This window comes from Acartia tonsa, chromosome 13, assembly GCF_053477335.1.
Source record: "Acartia tonsa isolate MP-2025a chromosome 13, ASM5347733v1, whole genome shotgun sequence".
NCBI lineage: Eukaryota > Metazoa > Arthropoda > Copepoda > Calanoida > Acartiidae > Acartia > Acartia tonsa.
In genome coordinates, this window is record NC_137272.1 from 11,766,986 (window position 1) to 11,792,857 (window position 25,872).

Consider the following 25,872-nt stretch of genomic DNA (forward strand, 5'->3'; position numbering starts at 1 on the left):
CGTATTACATACTGTCTTTCTACGAATAAAAAAAGATTGAAACCAGTTTTTTTTAGCCCGTGTAATTCAGTGGCGTGCGAACCAAAGGGGGCAATTGGGGCAATCGCCCCCCCCCCTAGCGACCAAAACGCCCCCCCCCTGCCCCCCCCCTAGCAACCGCCCCCCCTGCCCCCCCCTAAATGTTAAAAAATGCCCCATTTTGCCCCCCCCTGGTCAACAAAAATGCCCCTTTTTGCCCCCTACCCTACAAAAAGCAAAACTATCCCAGTTTCCAAAAAAAAAGATCAAGAAATACTCAACAAAAAAAAAAATTTTGGCGCTTCGCGCCAAACTTAGAGTTACTATTCATTTAACCTTACCAAATTTTTAAATTAGTGTAGAAATTAGGTTATAATCTTTTTTCACTGAACATAACAAACCAGGTTATAGGAAGTATTTTATTTTGTATAATATAAACTTTTTACCAAAGAAATTTTGTACATCCCCAATGATGATACACAAAATTACCCCTTATATAGATTACAATTAGTGGATGAAATGTATGGAAACTCGACTTTATTAACCAACCAATCAAAATTCCATTAAAGTCCCCAAAGTTGTTGAGCCAACGAATAAGAAAATTTTATATGAAATATTGGGGACTAATGTAATAAATAGCCCAAAAACCCCTCCCTCCCTGCATTTTTGAAGAAAAAAATTTGCGCGTCGCGCTCTTCTAAATGGTTTCTGCTATGAAATATTGGGGACTAGTGTAATAAATAGCCCAAAAACCCCTCCCTCCCTGCATATTTGAAGAAAAAAATTTGCGCTTCGCGCCCTTCCAAATGGTTTCTGCTATGAAATATTGGGGACTAGTGTAATAAATAGCCCAAAAACCCCTCCCTCCCTGCATATTTGAAGAAAAAAATGTGCGCTTTGCGCCCTTCCAAATGGTTTTTGCTATGAAATATTGGGGACTAGTGTAATAAATAGCCCAAAAACCCCTCCCTCCCTGCATATTTGAAGAAAAAAAATTTGCGCTTCGCGCCCTTCCAAATGATTTCTGCTTTTTTATCACAATGAAAGGACAAGTAATTTTTTTTTATTTTTTACATAGTTCATTATATCTTTGGTTTTTATGGTATGATAAATTTTTTTGTGGAATATAATATTAAAAAAAATAAAATTTCTTGCTGTTTCGAGCATCCAGTATGTAATTTACTTTGACTTTCATCACACAACATACAGGAAAAAGGATTTGTGACTTTTTCTACCTAAAATATATATTTATTTCAACAGATGCTTTAAATCTACTTGTCTGTATTCTTATTAATGATTTTTTGTGCTTTGCTACTTAAAGATGTTGTCATCCTTGTTGTCATACAATAAAGAAATATTTAATATCATTTTTTCATATTAGGTTGATTTTTGGTAAATTATTTCCAAAATGAGTGTTTTTATCTCCCCCTCCCCCCCCAATTTTTTAATGGGGTTATTCATCCTTCCTGCTGAGATTTTATAACATCCCCTTCCACCCATTAAAAATGTTTTGTGGTGGAGGGGGGGGGGGGGGGGGGAGAGAAAGGTTAATTTATCTTCTGTACTATTTTTTCGAAGATGCTTTCTAGCTCCCTTCCCTTCGGTCATTGCAGGGTGGGGAGAAGGGATGGGGGAGAAGAGATGGGGGGGGGGAGAGGTGGGGGATATAAATGGGAAATAGGGATGGGGGAAGGGATGGGGAAGAAGGGATAAGGACTAGGAGGCCCATAATCAAATAATCCCACCCCTTAAAACGCCCTTATTTAAAATTAGTATATATAATCAAAATGCCCCCCCCTAAAGCAAAGTGCCCCCCCGGGGCACTTTGATTTAGGGGGGGGGGGCAAAATTTCACAAAATCTTCAAAATGCCCACCCCTAGACAAAGTGCTTCGCACGCCACTGCCGTGTATAATGAATATATAACAAGGATGACAACATTCATGAAAGCAAAAATCAGTATTACAAATTAAAATTCTTAGTAACTTCTTAGCCATACACTAGACAGACAGACATCTTATTACTTTCTAATTAAAATGAAAAGCAATATGAAATTTTTAAATATTTATTTCAATTGTTTAGTTTTTAAGTCCACACAATAAAAATAGATATTTCTGATACAGAAATAAGTAAAATTTTTGTAGTAGCGAAGTTTTTCTATGAGTCAAACTTTCCCCCAGTTCTTGGTTTGTTTTCTTTGACAAAAACATGGGTAGAAAAACGTTTTCCACGAATGTGTAAATTAATATATGTATATTCTATAATCTTTTTTTTTTGGGGGGGGGTGGTAGATGGTTTTCTTTTATTATTTTTATCATTTAATTTAGAAAAATTTTCGCTTCTAATAAAATGTTTTTATTAACTTTAAGTTTAACAAATAAACAGAATTTAAACAAAATTGTAAATTATTTATTTTGTTAGAAAAATAATATTGAAATTTTCAAAAAATATACATAAAAATCCTCATTTCAAATTAAACAAATTTTTGAAAAGTTAAGAAAATACTCCAAAAAATAAAACATCTAAAAGTTAGAGAAAGTTTGTGAATGGCCTTTTTTAAAAGCAGGGATGGGACAATGGATCTAAGTTTCATTCTTTAATTTTTCTTTGAATTCTCTTTTTTTGGCTCATTTCTAAGACATTTTGTGATGTCATTTTTCTTACTAAAAATGATCAAAGGAGACAATTCAAAATAAAAAAATTTAAAAATAAGGATACCTTGGTTCCAAATTGTATAGCACTGTCTAAACTTTTAATCTAATAATTTTAATCTATTGGAGGTGTACTTTTGAGGATGTATTTCAATTTATCATCCATTATCTTATCCCTTAAGATCCCTAATATTATAATAGAAAGAATTATAGGAGAGGATATGCAGCATTCATTTCCGCACATTATTTTAGCTGCTTTTTATTACAACAGCACAATCTATCCCTTCCAATTTATTAACACTCATATTGAAATACACCCTTTACTTATATGCTATTGTGTCTTCAAGTGAATATGAAAAAAAGCTATGGGGATATGAAAATATGCGAAAGTGAATGCTGGACTGAGGGGTGGCCAGAGGATAATTGGATAACTGACTATATTCATTACAATTCTTTACTAACATCATACACTGTTCAAAATATTCATTAATTTAGAAAACATTAATTTTCTAGCGGATTTGATCCTAGAGAGGCCTCTAGAGGCACTTCAGGGAAGGGTAGAAAAGAGTCCACCCTCCCCTCTCAATTTCTTTCAAAACAGTAAAAAAAATATTATTAGGGAGATTATTTTTTCTAGGGACTGTTCTCTGAAGGGTAGAGGTACCCTCCTAAAAATTGTTATTCACCTTTCCTGCACCTATAATGTAAAAAATAATTGTAAAAAGAAACCATAATGATTCAGATCCTTTGCTACACATATTTATATAGAAAGACATCCTGTTACTTCAGTGTAACTCTTTAAAAACTTGTGTAGTTATTATATCAATTTAAGTATGTATAAATAATGTCAATAGACTATCGTTATGTCGATATTATATCTACACAATAATTTCAGCTCAAAAATAAAATAAAAAAAGTTCAATTATTTGAATATTTTTACAGTGTACTTAACAAAGAGGGTAATTTTTATCGCGTAATTCTATAAAGTTGGGTATGGGGTTGTAGTCAAATGCTCTTATTAAGTCAAACTTTTCTTAATTATGGACCATTTCCTATTTATACATTGATTAAGAACAATTTGACTTAATAAGAGCATTTGACTACATCCCAACGCCCTACTTATGGAATTACACGAAAAAAATGACCCTCTTTTAAAAAAAACTATAAGTTATTAAATGTTAAGATGTGTTAGGACGTCTTCTGCCATTTCTGGAAGTTTGGAAGAGATTTGCTATTCTTTCTTGGGTATCCTCAAACTCCCCCCTGAAAAATAAAAAAGGTTGCAATTATTGGAAAAGAAATTAAAGCAGATTAAATTCTTGAAAACCTTAGGGTACCCAAAGTTTTATGTTTACTCGTTCACTGGCCAAAAAACTTTGAGTCCTCTTTATTAATCTTGATTTGTTGATTCAAACTTGGAGGGTCCAAACTTTTATGTCAAACCAATAAACGTATTCTACAGAGAGGGGGCATTTTAGTAATGGGAACCAACCAATCAAGATTTGATTAAAGTACCCAAAGTTTTAAAGCCAGCGAATAAGAAAAATCCATTTTAAAACTTTGGGTAACAGTATAATTATCACGGACCTAAAGAGATAAGACAATAGTCGATAAATTAATGTACATTCCCAATGATGATACAAAACGTACCCCTTCTCTTAATAGCAATTAGGGGTTAAAACTTTAAGAACCAACATGTTAAAATTCAACACAAATCCTAAAAGTTGTTAGGTCAATGAATAAGTAAACGTTATTATAAAACTTTGGGGAATAGTGCAATAAACAGCCAAATGATCCCTTCCTCCCTGGTAATTTATATTTTAATGTCCTATTTCTCACGGCACATATCTACAAGATACATAGATAGAATAATGGACAACAATTGACATTCTATGAATTATGGAGTAGCTGCGCTATCAAAAAAAATCGTGTCTCACCTCATTTGTGGAATAGGACTGGAGCGGTCAATTTGAAAGGCAGGCCTAGGAATACAATTATATGTGGTAAGATCATGGAAAGAAAACGAAGTAGCGGGTTTCGTCGTATTTTCACCGTAGCTTTTCTCCTAATTCTAGCCCCTGTTGGGAGCTCTAACCTTGCGGGGCAATCATTAACATTTACCTAACCTAAAAAAACTAAAAATTTATTGTGAAACACTGAAAATACAACGAAACGCGCTACTTCGTTTCGGTGATAAAATAAAAATGTAATTATTTTTAATTTTTTTGGGTGTGTGTGGGTCCTTGGACGTTCCTGATACAGTATTTAACTCATTTGGGCCGTCGGTCTTAAATAATTTTGTTCGTTTGTCCATACTAGTTTTTTTTTGCATTGTCATGCTTGTTTAAAACCATTAGAAGCTACATAAATTTATATACTCTAGTAGACGATTTTTAGTCATGGGAATTATCACAACAAGTCTATCTTATATAGCGTGGGTGTCCCACAGTGTAGTGGTAAGCACATTATGCTTTGGTTGGGAGAAATTGAGTTCAAGTCCCTCCAAGGATTATGCGCTTAGTTGATAAATGGTATCCCAATTTCCCCTGAGATGCCCTAAGGTTGTAAGGGTGGAGATTTGTAGAAAGATAGGATTTTACATATTAAGCAACTTATATCATGCTCTTCATTTATGTGAGAGTGGCATTAATTATGGTGGCTTAAAATTGGAACACCTTTCAAAACTCTAGGCCAGTGCAGTGTGATGTAATAATTGAGTAGCTTACATGAAAATTGCGGGTCAGCTTGTAATGTAACATAGAATACACCCAGCTGAGCGCGAAGCTTACCAATCTAGGATTTGCCAAAGTATTCTCACCTTCATTCTCCGTGTGCATCTAAATCCTAACTAAGGAGAATCAGGGCTACATATAATATATACACATCTTATATAGCAGCCAAGTAAATAAATAAATTTTCACCTGGAAAGATGAGAAAATCTAAGTGAACTACTGTATATATCAGAATCCAATAATGGATCAGAACTAAACAAAGAAAATCTAAGTGAACTACTGTATATATCAGATTCCAATAATGGATCAGAACTAAACAGAGAAAATCTAAGTGAACTACTGTATATATCAGAATCCAATAATGGATTAGAACTAAACAGAGAAAATCTAAGTGAACTACTGTATATATCAGAATCCAATAATGGATTAGAACTAAACAGAGAAAATCTAAGTGAACTACTGTATATATCAGAATCCAATAATGGATTAGAACTAAACAGAGAAAATCTAAGTGAACTACTGTATATATCAGAATCCAATAATGGATCAGAACTAAACAAAAAATCAATTGAACTACAGAGATTAGAAAATGAACAATAATTAAATTAACATATATATACCCCAATGATGATATACAAAATTAAACATTATAAACAGTGTTAATATAACAATCGCCTTATATCAAAGTAGGCCTAAACCTAACACTAACACCCTTACTATTTCAGACAACTAACCCTACTTATTGCTCGACCTTTGTCTGAAAGTCCTAACTGTGAATGGTGAGCGATACGAATGTTTAGGGTAAGAAAGATGATTAAAGTCCCACTTTACAGATTATGACGTCATACGATAAAATAACCAATGAGAGGCCAGCATAAATTTTACCACTGGTAAATTGCAGTGTATACCGGCCTCTCATTGGCTATTCTATCGTATGACGTCATGATCTGTGGAGGGACTTTAATCATCTTTTGGGTAAGGCATACCCAATAATCCTACTATTGATGTCGCGAATCTGACATAGCAGCACTTTATACAATTTTTAACGTCTTCCTGACTAGGTTTTGGCCAAGATTAGACACCATCAACTAATCATTGTCAAGCAGATACGCTACATTCAATTGTCGCAAAAGTAGGTTTGTGCCGGATATCCGGACATTTTCAATATCCGGATGTCTGGCCCAATCCAGCGCAAAATTGTACCTGGGGTGATCATCAATATCATTTCTCTTGGCCTCCTGCACTGCCATTATCCTGCAACAACAGTCACAATTCAATAATTTTCATTTTTCTTTTCTTATTTTGTGTTTTCCCTTAAAGTGCCTTGTTGAGCACAGAAACCTTCCACCCACCCCTTATATCTTAACTAAATTGAAAATAAGGTTGGTAGTAGTTTTTTTTCTATGCCTAGCCCAATCGGAGGATCCAAGCCCTTCACTACCCTAACCCTGCAAGCTACCCAGTAACCAATATAACCTATCCAAACCTGACCAAAAGGAATACACAAACCAAACAAATGGATACTAATCCCCCAAACTTACCTACAACTTTTTTTATTTATAAGAACGTAGTGGTAATGTGTTATCAAAAACCTGAGGTTACATATTAATAAAAAAATTATGGATATGATAAACAAGAATCTTAAATTATTATTTAAATACAAATTTTGAATGATGATTGAGAATGTTGATGAGAAAAAATCAATTATAGAATTGTCCTTAAATGTACAATACACTGAAAGTTGTGAAAAACATGCTAATTGTTTTCAGAGTGCATATTGAAATATGTTTATTGAAAGAAAATGTCCCTATTTACTTTGTTTATTTTATTATTACCTTTATCTTTTTATTTTACCATTTGAGCAAATCTGATATTTTTATAAGGTTTTGAAATATATTTTGATATATTTATTGTGTCTAATTGTGTAATTCAGGGATACAGGTACAAGTAAATCAAATTAAATGTCTTTTAAAGGACAATAATCCTTTAAAACATTGGCTTGGAGTCTTCAAAATTCTACTCTAAACCAAAACCCTTTATAATCAGCAAAAGAGAGTTACTGCACCCAGAGAGGGAGGGGACATTTTATTATGAATTACACTTGTACCCAAAGGTTATACCCGTGTTATCTGATTCTTTGGATAAAAAAACTTTGGGTACTTATAATTGGGGATGATAATAGATTTATTTCTATTGGACTGCACCACTTATCCCTATATCCATGAACAAGACTTAGAAGAAAGAAAAAAACACTCCAAATACTCACCCTGACATACCTATGTGGAAAATCTACCAAAGTGTTATTAAGAGTCTCCCCTTCATCATCAATATATTGATCAGCCTCCTCTAGAGTATCTTCAAGCTGGATTACAACCTAATTATATAATTAATTATTAAGAGTATATCCCTCATCATCAATATATTGATCAGCCTCCTCTAAAGTATCTTCAAGCTGGATTACAACCTAATTATATAATTTATTAAGAGTATCTCCCCCTATATCAATATATTGATCAGCCTCCTCTAGAGTACCTTCAAGCTGGATTACAACCTAATTTTATATTTTTTTATTAAGAGTATATCCCCCTACATAAATATATTGATCAGCCTCCTCAAGAGTATCTTCAAGCTGGATAACAACCTAATTATATAATTTATTATAAAAAGAGTATCTCCCCCTACATCATCAATATATTGATCAGCCTTCTCTAGAGTATCTTCAAGCTGGATTACAACCTAATTATACAATTAATTATTAAATGTCTCCCCTGCATCATCAATATATTGATCAGTCTCCTCTAGAGAATCTTCAAGCTGGATTACAACCTAATTATATGATTAATTATTAAGATTATCTCCTCCTATATCAATATATTGATCAGTCTCCTCTAGAGTATCTTCAAGCTGGATTACAACCTAATTAGATAATTAATTATTAAAAGTCTCCCCTGCATCATCAATAGATTGATCAGTCTCCTCTAGAGAATCATCAAGCTGGATTACAACCTAATTATATAATTAATTATTAAGAGTCTCCCCTTCATCATCAATATATTGATCAGTCTCCTCTAGAGTATCTTCAAGCTGGATTACAACCTAATTAGATAATTAATTATTAAGAGTCTCCCCTTCATCATCAATATATTGATCAGTCTCCTCTAGAGAATCATCAAGCTGGATTACAACCTAATTATATGATTAATTATTAAGATTATCTCCTCCTATATCAATATATTGATCAGCCTCCTCTAGAGTATCTTCAAGCTGGATTACAACCTAATTATATAATTAATTTTTAAGAGTCTCCCCTTCATCATCAATATATTGATCAGTCTCCTCTAGAGAATCTTCAATCTGGATTACAACCTAATTATATAATTAATTATTAAAAGTCTCCCCTGCATCATCAATATATTGATCAGACTCCTCTAGAGAATCTTCAATCTGGATTACAACCTAATTATATAATTAATTATTAAAAGTCTCCCCTGCATCATCAATATATTGATCAGACTCCTCTAGAGAATCTTCAAGCTGGATTACAACCTAATTATATAATTAATTATTAAGAGTCTCCCCTTCATCATCAATATATTGATCAGTCTCCTCTAGAGAATCTTCAAGCTGGATTACAACCTAATTATATAATTAATTATTAAGACTCTCCCCTTCATCATCAATATATTGATCAGTCTCCTCTAGAGAATCTTCAAGCTGGAGTACAACCTAATTATATAATTAATTATTAAAAGTCTCCCCTGCATCATCAATATATTGATCAGTCTCCTCTAGAGAATCTTCAAGCTGGATTACAACCTAATTATATAATTAATTATTAAGACTCTCCCCTTCATCATCAATATATTGATCAGTCTCCTCTAGAGAATCTTCAAGCTGGATTACAACCTAATTATATAATTAATTATTAAAAGTCTCCCTTGCATCATCAATATATTGATCAGTCTCCTCTAGAGTATCTTCAAGCTGAATTACAACCTAATTATATAATTAATTATTAAGAGTCTCCCCTTCATCATCAATATATTGATCAGTCTCCTCTAGAGAATCATCAAGCTGGATTACAACCTAATTATATGATTAATTATTAAGATTATCTCCTCCTATATCAATATATTGATCAGCCTCCTCTAGAGTATCTTCAAGCTGGATTACAACCTAATTATATAATTAATTATTAAGAGTCTCCCCTTCATCATCAATATATTGATCAGTCTCCTCTAGAGAATCTTCAAGCTGGATTACAACCTAATTATATAATTAATTATTAAGACTCTCCCCTTCATCATCAATATATTGATCAGTCTCCTCTAGAGAATCATCAAGCTGGATTACAACCTAATTATACAATTAATTATTAAATGTCTCCCCTGCATCATCAATATTTTGATCAGTCTCCTCTAGAGAATCTTCAAGCTGGATTACAACCTAATTATATGATTAATTATTAAGATTATCTCCTCCTATATCAATATATTGATCAGCCTCCTCTAGAGTATCTTCAAGCTGGATTACAACCTAATTATATAATTAATTATTAAGAGTATATCCCTCATCATCAATATATTGATTAGCCTCCTCTAGAGTATCTTCAAGCTGGATTACAACCTAATTATATAATTAATTATTAAGAGTGTCTCCCCCTCCATCATCAATATATTGATCAATATATGATTCGATATCTTTTTTGGTCTGACTCGAAACTGGTTTAAATCCAGTTGAAATTAATTATATATGGAGTTCCACAACGTGTAAATGTTTAAATAACCTGGTGCTTTCCCATAAATCGCCTATCAAGCTCTGACCCTCCCCACATCCACTTAATGTAGAAAAAAAAAGTATATGGGAGTTCATTTTTCAACCTAACCCTACGAGGTTTATCGAGTACTCAATCTAACCTAACCTTACCAAAAGTAATAAACAAACAAACTAAAACTAGCTCATTACTCCCCCTTATTTTCAACATACTTTGAAATAGAGGAGGGGGTGGGGTTCTTTGCTCAACTAGGCAATTTCAGGGAAACCATCACGAACAAGCCTAACCTGTGAATCCTGATGTTCCATTATGTGTGGATGGTTGTGTTCTGGGGCACCCGCCCCAACTCTACCACGATCTACACATACAAATGTTTAGTAGTAAAGCTTCTATTTAATTTCCAAATGTCAGTAAGTCTAACTGATCTTCCGTCTGTTTAGTATGTAAGAATGGTTGGGTTCTGGTGCACCCGCCCCCCTCTACCACGATCTACATATAAATAATTTTTAGTAGCGAATTCATTTGCCTGTCAGTCAATAACGCTATGGGAGAATTGTGATTTTATCTGTAGGTATATTCTTGTCTGAAGATAATTCATTTCAAAGAATATCTGGTATACAACTTACTTTGTCTGTCAGTTCGTCGGTCATATTTGTTTTATGGAAGTTTAGTGATTTTCTATCCTAATTCATTTTGTAGGTTATTAATACGTGATTTTCTTTTCTGCTTCGCTACTTATAGATTATTGTTATCCTTGCTTACTTCTAACAATGTGATTATTTACACTTCTTATTTCAGAAAAAGTTTTAAACTGTTTTATCCTTCAAAAAATGTATTTGTGTGTCTGTACCAAAAGATCTCATTTTTGAAATCAATGATCCATAAAAGGTATGACAGAGAGGGGACAATGGGCTGGATATTACACTAATCCCCAAAGTTTTATAATTACGCTTTCTTATTAGTTGGATTAACATCTATGGGGACTTTAGTAAATTTTGATTAGTTGATTTATTGAGTTAAGTGTCCAAATTTTTAACCACGGATTTTATTCTACAAAAGGGGTATATTTATGTATCATCATTTTGGATGTACATCAATTTATCGGTCATTGTAGATCCCTGAAAAAAAGCTCACCTGCTAAATCTACAATCCCTTTACCCTCAACAAAGAATCCCCAGCCATAAGGTATCAACTCAGGGGCCATCCAATGTTTTACTTCATGTGGGTTCACTAAAAAATAAATATATTAATTGCATGAAAGGGAGAGGACATTGGACTGTAAATTAAACTGGTACCCAAAGTTTTATAAACACGTTCTTATTTGTTGCCAAAATACTTTAGGTACTTTGATTGATTTCTGAATGATTGGTCAATACTTTTCAAGCAAATATTTTAACTGCAGAAAGGGTAATTTTGTTTATTCATTGAAACGGCTTAAAAATTATGCTTTTGATTGATTTTTCTGATTCTGCGTTTTAAAAGACTTTGTTTATAGAGTTATTTATATTTTTTAGTTCCAAATTTCCTCACATGATGTCATATTTAAAACACACCTAAATTATCCAGTTCTGGGTCTGCTGTTCTCTTTTTAGACACATACAATCTTACACAAACCTAGAAAAATACATTTCCTTGTAGAAAAGTAACAGGATGCCTATGAGTTTGTGTATAACGTTAACGAATGATCACTCTAATACGGTTCTCCATTACATAAGTCCAGGGTCCAGGGAATGTTTTAACTGTTTTGGAGAGGGTACTATGGTCAATGATCGACATCTTTCCTCCCCCCCCCCCCCCCAACTCAAGTGTTCCTAGAGGCCTCCAGATCAATAGAATTATAATTAGAATTATTGTTGAAAAGAAATAAAATGAATCTATTAGAAACAGTATAAAAAACATCTTGCCTTATGATTGAGATCGAGTTGTAATTTAAATTTTATCTTGGAAAGGTAAAACATCAATTTAAGGGTTTATGAACGAAGAAGACCCCCCCCTCAACCCCCCCCCCCCCCTTAAAACCCCCCTAATTTTTAATTTATTTGGGGTGTTTAATACTCGCTATTAACAAATCTTCCTACCTCAATAGAGCAGAGACAGGTTAGAATACCGCATCCAATCAATATGGGACCTAATATAAATAAATATACACTGTAACAAATTTTTTTCTATATTTGTAATTAGTATTACATTTATAATAAAGTTATTATATAAAGTAGTTAGTTTTTTATCTGAATGATCTCGCTAACCGCTTAACCTATATGGTTCTCCTTTACAGTAAATCATTTAAAGATCCAGGAAAGGGTCAAAACTAACTCCTAAGATAAATTACCCCTGGAAAACCTCCCCCCCCCCCCATTCTTTATTTCACTTTTTCTTTTTAAATCTAATTGGAAATTAAGGGGCCTTAGTTCCTACATTGCAATTTCTGCTTTCAGGGATCTTATGTAATAAGACAATGAACAATAAAATCATGTACTGTACAAATGAGAAGGACTTAGAGACACAGATAAGGATTAAAAGACTTAGGTGGCTAGGACATGTCCTTAGAATGAACATGTCAAAAAACCCCAAAAAATACTTGAGATGGAAACCTCCTGGTAAGCGCAGCAGGGGTAAACCAAGGACAACTTGGAGAAAGAGTGTAGAAGATGAGCTGGAAAAGATGAAGATGACATGGGGAGAAGCAGAAAAGCAAGCTAAAGACCGTAACACCTGGAGACATGTAGTGGCCGAATTTGCTGAAACAGCAAGACGCAGATAAGTAATTAAAGTACTGTACATCCCCAATAATGATAAACAAAATTACCCTTTCTGTAGATTAAACTTTTTAGTGGAAGTAGTTTATACAACAAATCATGATTTGATAAAAGTAAACCAATTTTTTTTTTAAAAAGAAGAGTTAACTTTGTTTAACATCATTGGATATGTACAATTATCCTATATTGGGTTGTCACTTAAGATCCTCGGACTAAAGGTTTTTACAGAGGTAAAGAAAGACAACAAATTTGAATTGTGGTTTGACTTTGGTCTGTCAACATTCCGTAATGCTACTAACCTATGACTATCAGAGGTTTCAGGTCTGGCTCGTTTGTGAAGCTCATAAACACAGCTAAAAAAAATATATATGTATTATATGTTTAAGTTATATTAGAACGCTATAAATGGTCTTAACACAGGAATTCTACCTAATTGAAAGTAAAGAAAAAACAACAACCTATTGATGAGTACAATGATTTCCTAATGTGTTGAAATTTGGCAATTTTTTTCATTAATAATAAATTTTATAGAGCACCATTACTCTCCCCCCCCCCCCTTCCAAAAAAAACCACTTGAATTGACCCAAATATTGAAATTTTGTACCACAAAATTGTTTGAGCGTTCTTGTCTGTTATTCTGACTGATTAGCCGTTCTTCGCATTTTTATAATTGCAAATTTATACTTAATTTTTCCTTCATATTTTAATACCCACCCTGGTCTATGTAGTAAATAGTTTTAAAGAACATATGTTGACACAATACAATCTGTCCCGATTTTGTATTACTTTTGCGGAACATGATTGCAGTTACGTCATATTTTTCTTTCCCAAAAAAGGGAAGGGGGAAAGAAAAAAAAGGGAAGGGGGGAAGAAAAAAGAGATGGGAGAAAAGGGGGTTTTCCTCATCTCTTTTGAAGAGATTTTCTTCCCCCCTTCCCTCTTTCGGGAAAGAAAAATATGACGTAACTGCAATAATGTTCCGCAAAAGTAATACAAAATCGGGACAGATTGTATTGTGTCACATATGTTGGTTGGACAAACAGACATACCCTAGATAAAAAGTAGATTCATAATAACATAATAATCTTACCTAAAGCAGCTACGCCCAGTAGTAAGAATATTACTCCTGTTAACACTATACATATAATCAACCTTCTAAAAGATATTAAGTATGTATTACAGGATACATAGGATGACCAATCCAACAACATTATTGGTTAGAAAATGATCATTTTTATTCATCCATATAATAGGTAAGGTGGAAATGTAGCCTTTCCCAGAATAAAGCTTTGCTTGGAGAAACTTAGTCCAAAAATGTGGTCAATGGCATTGGAATGGACTATATATATCTAAAATTTGTAATATAATAAATCTGTTATATCTCTTGGTCTAATGTTAAGGAATAAGAATATGTTTGCTTCATCATTTTCTGTCATTTACAGATAATCTTCTGGGGTTCCACGACAAACGTAAGAGTCCCAAACGTCAGAGTGGAAAAACATCAGAGTGGACAAACGCAAGAGTCCCAAACGTCAGAGTGGGACAAACGTCAGAGTGGGACAAACGTCAGAGTGGACAAACGCAGGATTTTTGGGACAAACGTCAGAGTGGACAAACGCAGGAGTCCCAAAATTTTTTTTCAATTTTGAATTTTTCTTTAATTTTTTATTTTTTTTTCAATTTTGAAATTTTTTTCAATTTTGAATTTTTTTTTCAATTTTGAATTTTTTATCCACCCTCCCCCCCCCCCCTTTATTCGGTCCCCTTATTTTTCTTAGATAGGTTAGGTTAGGTTATAGGCCAGGGGGCCGAGCGCTGCGGCTAGGCAGGCTAGGAGGCCGAGCGCTGCGGCTAGGCAGGCTAGGGGGCCGAGCGCTGCGGCCATAACCATTATTTTGTAGACAGTGGTATAAAAAACTTTCAAAATTGTCATATAATTAAAATAGCATAGACTCTGATGTTTTACTTAAGCAATGTCCACTCTGACGTTTGTCCACTCCGACGTTTGTCCCACTCTGACGTTTGTCCACTCTGACGTTTGGGACTCTTGCGTTTGGGACTCTTGCGTTTGTCCACTCTGACGTTTGGGACTCTTACGTTTGGGGTAGGACCTCTTCTGGAATTATAATGTGTAACAAAAAGTTATCCGCAGAAAAGACATGAAAATTCTAAGAATCAATTCTTTTTTTTTGTTTGCGCTTAGTAGTTGAAATTAATTTTTTTTGCCCATTATTTCATAGCCAAATGAGGCTCTATCACCTAGGGGTTTTTTATATTTAACCTGTACAGATCAAAATACATTCTAAAATCTTTCTCTTTTTGTACTTTCCTTTTAAAAGAATGATTTTACTTTTCTGGTTAATAGCATAAAATACAAAAACTAAATTATTGAGCTAATTCAAAAGAAAACAATACATTTATGACATTTTAATGATTTATTTTTGAGCAAACACTAAGTAAGTGTTTGAATTTCTTTTTACTTCAAGTTTTTAAAGTACAAAGTTGTTTAGTAAAGTTGAGGCAAAGGAAACAAAACAAAAATAATAATTTTAGTAAAAAAATGTTAATCAAATATTTATGCAACCCTTTTAGAAAACTCAATTTAAAAGCAACAGGATGTCTATCTGTCTTTGTGTAACCAATGATCTCACTAACCGCTAAACTGATTTTTTAGGGAGGTAATTATTAGGGAACCCTTTGCTACAATTTTTTGGGGGGGTGATCATTTTTTTTAGGTGCAATTTCTCTTTGAAGGTTGGTGGTACCTTTCCCCAAAAGGAAAACAATATTTGTCAGCGAGAACCTTCCGTACAGACAGACAGATATGAATAGACATCCTGTTACTTTTCTGTTAGGATTATGTTTTGCAGAATCTCTATACCTATCTATAATACAAAGTAGAACGATGTCTGTCTGTCCGTCTGTCCGTCTGTCCGTCTGTCTGTCTGTCCCTTAAGATCTCGGTAACCACTGAACCGATCGGATTCTACTCTTCAGGGTATCTACCTATTGGTCCTGTGGTGGTTTTAAGCTATTTTCTTGGGAGGTGGGACACCCCCAACCCCCCCAAAAACCAAAAAATCCCCCCCCCATTTTTTTTTTTTTTTTTTTTTTGAAGGAGATTTCTATGGTCCTTTACGATTTTCGCCATAATTTTTTTTTCACCTCTTGGGGCAAAGCCCCTAGAAGCTAGGGGCGAAGCCGCTAGTTTCATATAAAGTATAAACAAAATTTATGCGCACTTAACTTTCAACTTTAACAATTTGCAAATGAAAAGAAGTGTAAAAAGAAAACAGCCAAAGAATAAGGGTATTAGAATTTAGATATTCTTAGAAATTAATAAGTAAGATTATTTAGGTAAAGTCTATTTTCTAAAACATGTTTTGTTTTACAATTCAAAGAGCCATTCCTGTTGGGACTTATTCAAGAATAATTGTTGAATTATGCATGAAACGTTTTGTTTTCTCTCTAATTATTTCTTTTAGTGTGTCTGTAGGTTGATATTAAAGGTCCATTACAATGTTTACAATGTTTTTGAAAATTAAAGACAAGTATTAATTGCTTTATGTCAGATGCGCGACATTTACAATAATAGTAGGGAAAATGCCCTTGCCCTATAAAAAATAACGTCATAAAATACAAATGACAAATGATAGGCCAAAACAAAGACTAAATTACCAATGGCATGCCAGTATTCATTTTAATTGACCGATGGTAGGCCAGTATGACGTCATTTTTTACAGGCACTATAATAAGCTTTACATGTTACCTGTCATTTAACCGTCGATTTCGAGCGTTTAGTATCCGTTTGTCTTGTCTCCTAAAAGATAAAAAAAAATATGATGTGAATAATTTTTTACAGTATAAGTTTTAATCTATATGATTTTGCAGGGAGGAAGAGGACAGTGAGGATTAATTAAAACATTATATCTGTCAGATATTGTAAATTGTCCTGTCCTATCCTGAGTGATTCTCTTCAAATATTTGGGTCCTTTTTAATATATTTTAAAACACAAACACAAGTGCGTTTTAATTTGTATAGCTGACAGCATTTAATTTGACAAGGGAAAAACAGTAAAATTTTTTTAAATCTGTTAATAAACAAGAACAATTTAGAGTTTTTCCTTGCTTTGCTTTTACGGTCAGACTGTCTACCGAATGAGATACAAATATTTGCAATATCATCTTTTAAAAACATAGAGTAGCTGCACTACTACTAGTAATTTTTATTCAAAGCTAGCACATTTTTGATATATTCTGCCAAATTTTATGAAATATATATTAAAGTTTATTTTGTGTAAAAGTTAAATATTTGCACTAGTAGTGGGGAGTTTATTTGCTGATTCTAATAAAACCAGAAAGTAAGGGACATTTTACTGTAACTTATTATTTTTGGTACCCAAAGTTTTATTTTACACTTCATTTATTTGAAACTTTGGGTACTTTTATCAAAGCTTGATCGCAGTTTCCAAACTTTTCAACCAGAACTTTTTTTCAAATTAATTAATCGCCCTTTGTCTTATCCCTTAAGATCCCTGAAATTTATTATATAGAATACTAGCGCCTACGCCCCTAGAAGACTCAAGTTTTAAGGATATTTTTGGTGGGGGTATCATTTTTTATTTGAAAAATGGAGATATCCTCAACAAAAATAGTCTAAAACCTTCCTTGGACCTATGAGAAGCTTCACTGTAAAGGAGAAACATATCGGTTCATCGAGATCATTTACTACAGACAAAAAAGGCTTAATACTTTATATAAAAGGACTAGCGGCTTTGCCCATAGCATATAGGAGATTTATTATATGTTATAGTGAAATAAAGCCTTAAATTTAAAGATTAAATAGCTTGAAACCAACCCGGAACCTTATTGGAGAACTCAATCGGTTCAATACTTATCACAACTTTAAGTTACAAACATACCAACCTTACTACTTTATACAGTAGAAGAATAGTTAAATATTTATAACTAATGAGCTTGGTAATTGCGGGGCTTTGGAAAATTTCCATTATTAATCAAATATATAATTCTAGCGGCTTCGCCCCTAGCCTCTAGGGACTTTGTCCCAAGAGGTAATTCAAAAGAATGAAGTATCTCTGGTGCTGCCAACACTAATTTCAAATCAATTTTTTTTAAATTGAGGGGGATTTTTTGGGGGGGGGGGGTTGGGGGTGTCCCAACCCCCCCTAAGAAAATTTATAGTAGATATATTCCCTGAAGAGTAGAATCCAATCGGTTCACTGGTTACCAAGATCTTAAGGGACAGACGGACATAAAGCTACTTTGTATTATCTATAATACAAAGTAGAACGATGTCTGTCTGTCCGTCTGTCTGTCCCTTAAGATCTCGGTAACCACTGAACCGATTGGATTCTACTCTTCAGGGAATATATCTACTATATATTTTCTTAGGGGGGGTTGGGACACTCTTCAGGGTATATACCTATTGGTCCTGTGGTGGTTTTAAGCTATTTTCTTGGGGGTTGGGACACCCCCAACCCCCCAAAAACAAAAAAATCCCCCCCCCCATTTTTTTTTTTTTTGCTTAAGATTTCCTTGGTCCTTTAACGAATTTTGCCTTAATTTTTTTTATCACCTCTTGGGGCAAAGCCCCTAGAGGCTAGGGGCGAAGCCGCTAGTAGATAATATAAGGGAATAGACAAAGATTTACTTTAATCGAAGAGAAACACTTTAAAGAGAGGAATGGGGGATATTGACCCCCCGCTTCAATTGTAAATTCAATTTTTAAAGATAAAAGAAAATATTTGATGGGGGGGGGGCTTTTTTACTCCCAACAAAAAACCTTCTTTACTGTAGAATATGCCAAATTAGACCTTTCCTTACTGGTGACGGAAAGACAGACAGACATTCTTCTACGTATAAAAATATAGAGAAAATATCTATAATACAAAGTAGAACGATGTCTGTCTGTCCGTCTGTCCCTTAAGATCTCGGTAACCACTGAACCGATCGGATTCTACTCTTCAGGGTATCTACCTATTGGTCCTGTGGTGGTTTTAAGCTATTTTCTTGGGGGGTGGGACACCTCTAACCCCCCAAAAAAACAAAAACCCCCCCCATTTTTTTTTTTTTTTTTTTGCTAAAGATTTCCTTGGTCCTTTTTTTTATCACCTCTTGGGGCAAAGCCCCGAGAGGCTAGGGGCGAAGCCGCTAGTATTTAAATAAAGTGATAAATTGAGCATAATTATAGTAATGTAAAATTTTACGATTGATTGGATATTGTATAAATAATAAAAAAAAATTGCCCCGCCCCCTTATTAACTCAAACAAGGCTAAAAATTATTCCCTTCTTTTCCTCATAAAAAGTCACGTTTTAATCTTCAAATTTCTCTAGTTGTCATTTGGACTTTCTGGTGATAAGTTTCAAAATAATTTGTGACATTTTTTTTATATAAATTTATGTTTAATATCTTTGATCATATTTGATAAACTATTTTTAGATAAAATGAATTAAAAATGATTACTAAAATCGAAATATATCTTCATGTCTTAGAATAGTGTATTTTTTTTTTTAAATAGGTTGAAAAGCATACTAACTTTATAATAAAAATATAAAAAAAAATTAATTATAAGATGCATTTTGAAAGAATTATTCATTCTTTTTTTTACAAAGGATTTGAAAAGAATTTTAAAAATAGATTGTCTTTGTCATATTAAAATTGAAAGCAAAATCCGCGTTCATTGTTTACAATTTTAAAATGTATTTGTATAAGACCACAGTCATTATTAATTTTTAATTTACTGTAAATTATTTAACCATAGGTTTAATACAAAAGTTAATATAACTTTGGTAATAAGTCTATTTTACAATGCGCAATAAATTAAATTTCTGTAAGCGAATCTTCTCTACAGATATTGTTACGTGTATGTATGTATGTATGTATATTTCAACCAACCCTTTCTTTGTGCGACATTTTTCTAGGGCTTCTACTTTCGCCAGTTTTTGGACTAACTCCCCCTTGTTTTACTACAATTAATGTCACGTACCTTACAAAGCAGTAGTAGGTTCTTATGGCCTCTTTAAACCTGACTTAATATGACATAATTCGTTTGTTTAAGATCCACTAAGCAATAAAGTTATATTTTGTATGAATTTTAAAATAAACTGCTAAATATTGTTTTTTTCTCTACTAATGATAAAATATTTTAAAATAATTCCAGTTATTTTAGTCAAATATTTATATTGAAATATAATATCTAAGATTTATATTACAAGTTTGATTAAATTTTAATCCCTAAGTAAAAGTAACAGGATGTTTGTCTGTGTGTGTGTCTGTCTTTACTCGTTAATCCGATATTAAAGTGTGCTTCTGAGGTTTATAACTATTTCAGGGGAAGGTACTACCACCAAAATAAATCGCCCTAGACAAGCCCCCCCCCCCTCCCACCTAAAGTACACCTAGGGCGTAGTAGCTATCTAAATAAAGTAAAGGTTTACTTTCTTAGGTACAGTCTTATTTAACCTTTTTCTATTACAATTATCAAACAAAAAAATAACTTTCACTCGTATTAAAACAAACATTTTTAATTAAGCCTGGTCTTATAAAAGACTTAATTTGTCAAAAAAAATGTGTGAATGTTTTTTGTCAAGACATTCATTATGCTCTTTTTAAAATAAAATCTAATTACCATTTTATATATTTTCTTTTAATATATATTTTAAACGTATTTTTCATACAAAAATTGAATGGTTGAAATCTATGGATCCTGTTAAAATGAATATAGAATACGTAAATATTATGACAGGACAAATTGTCTTCAATTTATGTTCCCATTTCTCTTTTCATTTATTGGTCAGTTCGTTTATCCAGTAGGAGGGGAGAAGATAAGGTAGAGGAAAGGTAGAATGGAACAGGTAGGGATAGTTTTTAGCCTGCTACAAGTTTCACTTTATTCAAGAACACATATTAAAGAAATAATAATTTCAAACAGTGCGTCAAATGCTATGTTAAATTCAAACTGTCCTAATTGTGTATATCACTGCAAAAACCACACTTTAACAATGGTGTATTAAAAATATGGACAATTGCATCCAATAGTTGCGAAGCTGTTGGAAATCAAAAGAAAAATACACTGAAAGCCAAGAGTTAAAGATGGAGAAAAAGTAACAGAATTTTATAATCCCAAAAAGGGAGGAAATGACATAGAAAGAAATTGTGGAGAAAATATGGCTCGTTATATAACAATTACCACATATCTATGTAATTTACCAAGCATATATCTGAACGCGTCATAGTTGTGAGAGCCCGAAAATGTTTATATTTTGAAGGGTTAATAATAAAAAATCTGACTAACCTAGCAATACAGATAGATAAGGACAGATAGATAGACAGACACAAGCACTTATAATAAGAAGCTAACCGACAGACAGACTGACGATGCTTGGAGAATATCCTTGCTGTTAACTTATTTCGCCTAATTTGATAATTATTTAAGTAAACAAATTTATTTGTATTTCTAATTATTCGTGTTGTTATTAATAATTAAAATCGATATCACACATTAAACCTTGAATTAAGTTAAGGTCATTGTAGAAAATATAAAAAAAACTACGTTACTTTCCTTCAAAGTGTCTATCGAGTACAGAAAACTCTTCTTCTATTTTCCCAAAAAAAAGAAAATAAGGGGACCGGGGTAGTTTTTTTCTATTCCTACCCCCTACAGGTAATTCTAACGATAACGAAAAAACTACCACATCCCCCCCTCAATATCTTATTTTCACATTTGTTTCATAAAAAAATGTTAGGGGGAGTGGTTTCTGTTCTCGACTAGATTCTTTAAGGGAAACCACGGAAATTTAAAAACACGGAAAATAGTTCTTGTAAATATTATGTTAAATTTCTTTAATTTATCAAACACACATAATCAAGCCATTTTATAAATATTTTTAATTACAAATTACGTCTTTTAATATTTGTGTGGGCACATGGCATTTTACAACCTGTAGAAAAACGGCGGATGTTTTTTTGTCCAATTTTTTTGTAGATGCATTTTTGACGGTGTTTTACTGAATTTATCAGATATGTTGCCAAAAATTCATCTAAAACTGGCATTTATACATTCTATTATTATATGTTTAGTGAAGCTTTTAAAATCACTCTTTCAAACGTTTTATGTACAAGTTTTTTTTATTAAATATAAGTGCAATTTACACACTATTGCTCAAAGCAAAAACGGCATTTTTTTCACCTCATTGGTACATCCTCAATCCTAAATTTGCATTAAAAAAAATAATTTTAACAAAAGTTATGAATTAAAAAAAGAATTTAAGTACTAGATTTTATGATATATATCTAGGGAGGGATAGGACAATGACTGATAAATTCATCTACAACTCCATTTTCTCACCTTTAAGATATAATAAAATGAAATAAGTATTAATTTTTGCCAATTGGCCATTGCCCCTAATACATAAGTTTTTTTTATATTCTTTGTAATAAAGGAGGTCTCGATTTTTGACACGATCCCGTAAGACAGTGTGTGCGTTGGAAGGTGTCTGTCTACAACCCCCTGAAAACCCCACAGGAATAGTACCTTTAGAAACATCTGAGACAGCTTTAAAATTTCTAAAAATTAAACGCTTTTAGTTTTAGATAGAAAAGAAGATTTTTTGTGGTAATATCAACAAATCATTCTAATGCTTGTTAATATGAAGCTATCTTTTTAATCTTTTAATGTATTGAACACCTAGTTTACGGGATCGTATCAAAAATCGTGCCCCCTTTACTTGAATTTTGGTGCTCACCTGAATGGCACATCCTCTATGGAGTGTGGCTTCTTAGGAGATATCTTGTTCCTAGATATTATTAAATAACTTTAGGCGATTTTCCTCAAAATGTCTAGTCGAGCACAGAACCCCCTCCCCCTTTAATTTTAAAAAACCTCTTATTTAACAAAGAAAATTGTAATTATTCATAACTCACTTAGATGACTTGACGTACACACATGTAGTAATAATTTAGAGTACCTACGCTTCTAAAAAACTTTAAGAACCAATATATTTAATTTTTTAGAAGAAGAGACATTGCTTTATATCATTGCAAGGACAAAAATTCTAAATGAAAAAGAAAAGTAAATTGGCAAAAGTAAAATTTAAAAATAATTTAAATCCTTATCATTTAAATATAAATCAATCACAAAATATAGTAATCTAGTTAAAAATGTTGTCATTCGGAAAGCTTTTTTAGAGTGCCAATAAAAAAAAAATCTGGCCTGTAATTGGTCAATTAAAATGTATAAAGGTTTGTCATTGGTAATTTAGTCTGTGTATTGACCTATCATTGGTAATTTGTATGACTTAATTTTTTTTATAGGTACTATAAAGAGCTTCGTCATTCGGATGCTCAGACGTATTTACCTATGTTATGATATAGAGTGGCTGCGCTACTAATGGGTGATTAATTGTGTAAAGTTTAATTAAAGATTCACCTGTGTAACTTGTGTACAGGGTCCTTGTCTTGTTTTGCCTGAAATATATTAAATCATTCAATTGCAGTTTCCCTCATAGTCATAGAGCCTAGTCGAGCATAGAAACCCCCCCCCCCCAGGTATAGGCCACGCGGGGGCTAGTCATGTAAAATGATCCCCCCCCCCCCTTTATTTCTTTCTAACCACTGAATTGATTGAGTTCTGTTAAACTTTACATAGGAGTTAAGCTATTTTATTTCAAATTTAAGTCTTCAGCTATATTTTTGCCCTCTGAATCCATCATCGAGGCTTCGCATACAAATCCCCTAGATACCAGAGGCGCAGCCGCTAATAAAGGAATGGTATCTATTTGTCTATTTGCACCCTAAGATCTCGCTAATAATGATAAACAAAACTACCACTTAAAGATTAAAGTTACTTGTTGTAAAGTTTACACATCCAAGTTTGGAACCAACCAATCAAAATTAAATAGAAGTTTCTAAAATAACTTTGGGTACCATTCAGAGGCGTCCAAGCTTTTTTATTGATCATTTTTTTATTTGGGGGGGGGGTGTAATTTTTATTTCATAGAGGCATTTTTTTTTATAGGGGGGGGGGGGGTAAAAACTGAAAATCCAAAATTTTGGGGGTGCCCCAAATTCATTTTGGGAGGGGGGGGGGTTAATCACCCCTATACCCCCCCCTTGGACGTATATGGTACCATTGCAATTTCCAGTCCACTGTCCTCTCTCTCCATGGATAATATTCAAGCTTTCAACCCAACAGGGGCCAAAATGCAAAATTTTAATAAGCACAATTTTCATTTTTTACACAAACCTTGATTTATAGGTTAGTTATTCATATCATTAGAAAGCTTAGATATATTTTCAAATGCATAATAATTTTAAAAAGCATAATAAGCATTATTGTAAATATGATAAAGAAAATTCATAAAAAAAATAGTTTTTATGTTTGAAATTTCTGCATCGCTTTGTACAAAAGCATGATATGGATGCTATGAAAAGCTAATTCAATGAACAATTGTTGAGTTGACTCACAAAATAGGTTTTTAAATTGACAAAATTACTGCACACAAGTAATGATCATACCAAGAACGTCCAAGCTAGCTAAAAAATTTGACGAAACTTTGAAAATACTTTGTCAAAACTTTAGATTCTCTCTATTCTGAAACGTCTTATTAAATATTTAGCAGTTAGCGATTTTTGAAGTCTTTAGACATGACGTTATTTCGGTAGAGACACAACCCCAACATCCTTGAGAAAACTAAAGGGTCCGCTGGTTACTATACCTGATTAAGACTTCCCAGAACAGTTTTCACGGGGCTGGCGTCCAGTTCTTTCCCCTTAAAATATAATTTGTCCATTTATTCAGATTAAGCAAGCTATAGAAGCATTATCATAATAAACACGGTGACAATCAAAAGTTTTTTTATTAATTTTTTTATTAAATTTTATTAAAATGTTTCACTTCGGTGCTTTCCCTCATACAACTGAAGTAACAAACAAAGAAACTTTCTCTATTTTCAATTGATTTGGAAAAAAGGCCGGCTCAATTTATAAATTAATAATAATAAAATTGATGTTCAAACAACTTTTATAGCTATGAGTAAAACTATTAGTACTTTTTAATTGTCACCTTGTTTTCAATTATTTTCATTTTTATCAAAAGCTATGTTCATCATTTATTGTTGTATTTATAAATTTATACTAAAAAAGTGCTGATTTGCTTAAAAATTAGTTTAAGTTGCATTTTTATGGTGTTGTTAAAAGTGATTTACATTTTTTTTCTTTAAAATTGTGTCTTAGTACATTTAACTTTAAATTTAGTGGATTTTTACTAAATTATTGTTCCCTTGTGTGTTTTACTTACATTTCTTACCTTACACTATTTTATCATTTATGATATTTCTTTTCTTGAGTCCCCCATTCCCAATTAATAACTTCCCTTATTTACAAACTAATGTGAGAAAATTTTTTTTTTTATGTTTAGGTAGTAATTTTAATATAATTTTGGTGGAGTTTTTATGGGTTTCCCTCAAACAGCAAAGTGAATCACAAAAATTCTTAAGCCTTATTATAAGATATGAGGGGGTTGGGGTGTTAGTTTTTCTTATTTTGGGCTAGGGGTTTCTGTGCTTGCTGTGCCCTTTGGGGGAAAGCTCCGAGATTTAGACAGGGATTTAAATTATTTTTTTTAAAGGAATAATGAAAAAAAATGGATTTTACTTTTAAAACTTTGTAATATATGACTAGCCAAATTTTGTTTAGCTATTTATAAAAAAAACATCCAAACACAACATCATGCAAAGCAACGGTTTAATATGTATAAGCATAACATTTAGACAACAAGTTTAATCATTTTTGATTAATGAACAAGTTTTTTTCCAAAAAAAATGTGTACAATTTTCAGACACAAAAAGCAGTGATAAACAGTTAGGAAATAAACAGCTAACTCTTGAATGAGTCTTGAAGTGTTTTAAAAGTTAGCATAAGA

At 32.7% G+C, this 25,872-nt stretch overlaps 1 protein-coding gene across 10 annotated transcripts in view; it reads right to left on the reverse strand.

Annotated features, from left to right (window-relative positions):
• Positions 1–2,068: 2,068 nt before the first annotated feature.
• LOC145303815 (uncharacterized) overlaps positions 2,069–25,872 on the reverse strand; it is a 32,191-nt gene continuing 8,387 nt past the window's right edge. For 4 of the 10 annotated variants that reach the window (XM_080145448.1, XM_080145453.1, XM_080145446.1 and 1 more), the window contains 16 exons: positions 24,668–24,721; positions 23,380–23,417; positions 22,697–22,747; positions 22,141–22,161; positions 16,700–16,750; positions 14,021–14,085; positions 13,230–13,283; positions 12,253–12,302; positions 11,728–11,788; positions 11,309–11,404; positions 10,462–10,532; positions 7,677–7,774; positions 6,604–6,654; positions 5,590–5,652; positions 4,606–4,650; positions 2,069–3,931 (listed from right to left, as the gene is read on the reverse strand). In XM_080145448.1, coding sequence (XP_080001574.1) covers positions 3,847–3,931; positions 4,606–4,650; positions 5,590–5,652; positions 6,604–6,654; positions 7,677–7,774; positions 10,462–10,532; positions 11,309–11,404; positions 11,728–11,788; positions 12,253–12,302; positions 13,230–13,283; positions 14,021–14,085; positions 16,700–16,750; positions 22,141–22,161; positions 22,697–22,747; positions 23,380–23,417; positions 24,668–24,721 — 954 coding nt within the window. In that variant the 3' untranslated portion in view covers positions 2,069–3,846. Of the gene's footprint in view, positions 3,932–4,605; positions 4,651–5,589; positions 5,653–5,899; positions 5,953–6,603; positions 6,655–7,666; positions 7,775–10,461; positions 10,533–11,308; positions 11,405–11,727; positions 11,789–12,252; positions 12,303–13,229; positions 13,284–14,020; positions 14,086–16,699; positions 16,751–22,140; positions 22,162–22,696; positions 22,748–23,379; positions 23,418–24,667; positions 24,722–25,872 lie in introns of those variants that run through there. The other 6 variants (XM_080145450.1, XM_080145447.1, XR_013873831.1 and 3 more) reach the window with 5 other exon arrangements.